Here is a 3772-nt window from a genome sequence, read left to right as displayed (position 1 = left end):
CCCGTCCTGCTGGCGGCGGCTGCGCTGCGGTGGGTCACATGCATTGTCGTTTTGGGTGAATGTTTCTTGGCTGTGGGCGTTGGTCCCGAGATGTCTTCAGTTGTGACGTCATGGTGGGTGATCCTTGATGCAGTTTGCATTGCCGTCGTTGGCATAGTTGCTGACACTAGCGTTGCGTCTTGTTTGCTCCTGTCCCTGATGTTGATACGTTGATACGATCTAGAAAATTTTGACATTTTCCCTTTCTCTTTGTTGTTTTTTTTTTTTTTTTTTTTCACGTTGCTGTATTGGAAACAGCTCCCGGCACCCCATGTTGTTCCTTTACTCTTGGTCATGCCAAACAACAACAGAAATCTGAGGAATGCAATTCGCTTCCCGCCCTCGTCCTCACTGCCCAGCCATCCTTATCTGTCAAGCAACATTAGCCCTAATAAAATTTCATATCGGTATCTGCTTACATGGCCTAAATCCAGGAAAGCATTAAACTCTGGAAATGAGGGGAGAAACACACGGCGCTAAATGGGATCTAGAGAGAATGGATATAGTTACCCTCTCCCTCGCCCTCTTCTTCCATTAAGAAAATGCGTGTGAGCGAGTGCCTTCTGTAACACCTTCGCTGAAGCTGATTGTCGGGGATGCATGTATCTGTTGCTTGTTCACTTTCTGAGGATTGTTACATTCATCTATGTTTTGGTTGGTTTGTTTAGCTATCTACCTTCGCATCTGCCTCTGCATTATTTTACTTGTTTATTGTTCTGTAGAAAATATTTTGGACAGGTCTGTTATGTTATTTGTTCAGTATGTGTCACAGATAAATATATGTACCTGCACTTTTATGCAAGAAAATGCTATATTTGGAATGCTGTTTTTTTCCTATACCTCCAAATTCGTTATCCTTAATCGTAGCAGATATTCAAATTACTCATGTTTCGTTTTTTTCCACAGCACGGCGTCAGCAGTCTCCTTGAGTACCCTCGTGTCCTTGTATTAGAAAACGGACACCTCGTAGAAGATGGAGACCCCAAGGAACTTGCCAAGAAGGAAAACGGAGCGTTCGCTAAACTACTGACTACCACAAGTGAATCTTTGAAATCGTAAATTTCTTGAAGTAGACTGTTATGATATAGAACACAGACGTTTGAAATATTTAAGCTATGAAAATAATTGTACCGAAAGTGAAGGGCAGCTATTAGTGCTAAAAAATCTTTACAGTTTTCGAACGAGACGTTTTTAGTGAATGGATTATACTAATGTAATAATACAAGATGCTGTGCGGCAGTGTACAATTCGGACGCAGGAGCTGGTAATGTTAGAAATAAAATTGATCGAAGAGTACAACAGGACTTAATTGTGTGTGGTGTGGTATACAAATACTCTTCATTGGCCCCTATAACATAAAAGGTGATGTTGGCAACAATGTAGTATGAATCGCATATTTCGGTGACAGTGTTGATGATAAAAACGACAGTCTTGATGATGGCGAAACTTTATAAACAGGAGGCATTGATATATATATGATAGTATTTCAAATGGCTGACATCACTTGTTAAATAACCAAGACAAACTAAGGAATATGCATAATGTACTTCCTTTAGTCTGTGGCGTAAACATGCCTTTCCCTAGTCGGAGTGTGTGTTAATCTATCATGCGAAAGAGTGAAAATAGTGTGTATATACTTCAAAACCGGGTCAATCTATATCAGGTGTTTGCCGTCAGGATATGAATAAGACAATTTTGTTTCGTCTGATTATTACAATTTCAAGATTGTTGTTAAGAGAAATCTTTTGACCAGACGACCAAACCTCTTTCAGTAGACTTTTTGTGTTCATTGCAACATAAAAGGTCTTCCTTTTCATTTCAAGCAGAATTGCGAAGCATTTGCACGCAATTTACGGAATGCATTTATTTGTGTATATGCTATATATGTTGAGAGTCAAAGATTTTAGCGCGTTAATTATATAGGAGGAATAATAAGCCTCCAAGGGTTGTGATGAGATTAGTGTCAAGCATCAGCCTGGCGGCTGTTTGCCAAGAAGCACATGTATATATTCTTTTGAGGAGGAGCTTTACCTTCGCCATGTGTCGTCTCTGTCAATGATGTGTGTTCAGCTGTAAGCGTCCTGTTTTTTTTATCGATAGATATATATATATAGGGATTTAAGAATGACAGTCGTATGTACCTTGAAAATTAGAAAGTAAAAAAGCGGCCACTATAAAAAAAATACTGGAACTCAGTGATATATCGCATCTTTTCTCTTATCTCCCGATAAGAGAGATCTTACTTAAGATGAAATAAGATTTTTCAGCTTGACTGCCATTTGTTTCTTCCTTAAAATGTTCACTCGTTATTCTTCAAGCGTAGATTCTTGAAGCGAGCAGGGCCAAGGTTGTTATCAGGTTATTCTGTTCTCTTATTGTTGTAAACCGGTGCTTGTGTTAGGAACACGTCAATCCATTGTTCTGATTACTTGAAATGTTACTGACATATGTATCATGATCCAGTGTTTACCTCTCTGTGTGTATATATTGCATTGCTCTTCGTTTGTGATATGGACTGAGATAGCTTCCATGTATCTCTGTACGGTGAAATATTTTATATGTGTATATAGAAAGTGAACTGTGTCACACAAATACGTTTATATTTTTGCTGGTGTTAATGGATATTACCTATGGAAAGATTTTTCTTTCCCTTAGAAAAGTGACTAATGGAATTGCGTGTTTGGGAGTGTGCCGGTGCAGGGTCTGTGTGCATTTATTAGTGTTAGTGTGTGTCTGAGTGTGTGTGTTTGTGTGTGTGTGGTTATAGACGTGAATGTCTGTGTAGGTGCGATGGTGCATGCTTATGTGAGTGCGTGGATGTCTATACGAATCTGCATAATAAAATAAATGTGTTACCCATGTAGTGGTTTCATTTTCTCTGAAATTACCTACTAAAGAAAATATAAAAAAAGTAAAAGGTAAAACCTTTTTATAACCTCAAACAACACCAACGTAAGTGATCATGACAAAGATACAGCTGATTATAAGATTGTGACTATCATCCTCATCATTATCATATCATTATTATTATTATTATTATCATTATTATCATTACTTTATTGTTATTATTATTATTATTATTATTATTATTATTATTATTATTATTATTATTATTATTATTATTATTATTATTATTATTATCGTTATTATTATTATTATTATTATTATTATTATTATTATTATTATAATTATTATTGCTATCATTATTACTATTATTATGATGCTGATGACGATGTTATTATTACTAATGCTGTCTAAATCTGCATTAACAATGTTATTATTGTCATTAGCATTAATATTAATGAGAACAATATTAATATTATTATTACTATAATTTTGATTATTATTATCATTACTCTTACTATTGTTATTATCATTGTTGTATTATTACTATCATTATCAGTATTATTATTCTTGTCATTACCATTATTATCATCATCACCATTATTATTGTCATTATTATTATCATTACTATTATCATCATTATTATTATTGTTATTACTGTTACAATAATTAGTATCACTATCATAGTTCTTATTAGTATTATCATTATTATTATTAGTTATTATTATCATTATTGTTATTATTATTATTATTGATGTTATTATTATTTTTATTAACATTATTGATAATAAGGATTTTATTATTATTAGCATTATCACTATTATTTTCATCATTATAATGATAATGTTGGCTTTTACTATCATTAGTATAATTATAATTATAATTTTTA

The 3772-nt window shown here is 33.9% G+C and overlaps 1 protein-coding gene across 1 annotated transcript in view; it reads left to right on the top strand.

The window, feature by feature from the left end:
* LOC125039516 (ATP-binding cassette sub-family C member 9-like) overlaps positions 1–2898 on the top strand; it is a 72466-nt gene extending 69568 nt beyond the window's left edge. The window contains exon 31 of the mRNA XM_047633542.1: positions 946–2898. Coding sequence (XP_047489498.1) covers positions 946–1098 — 153 coding nt within the window. The 3' untranslated portion in view covers positions 1099–2898. The remainder of the gene's footprint in view (positions 1–945) is intronic.
* Positions 2899–3772: the final 874 nt, after the last annotated feature.

The sequence above is a fragment of the Penaeus chinensis genome, chromosome 27, assembly GCF_019202785.1.
Source record: "Penaeus chinensis breed Huanghai No. 1 chromosome 27, ASM1920278v2, whole genome shotgun sequence".
Classification (NCBI taxonomy): domain Eukaryota; kingdom Metazoa; phylum Arthropoda; class Malacostraca; order Decapoda; family Penaeidae; genus Penaeus; species Penaeus chinensis.
The sequence above is the reverse complement of the archived record's forward strand: the minus strand, read 5'-3'. Positions and strand labels throughout refer to the sequence as shown.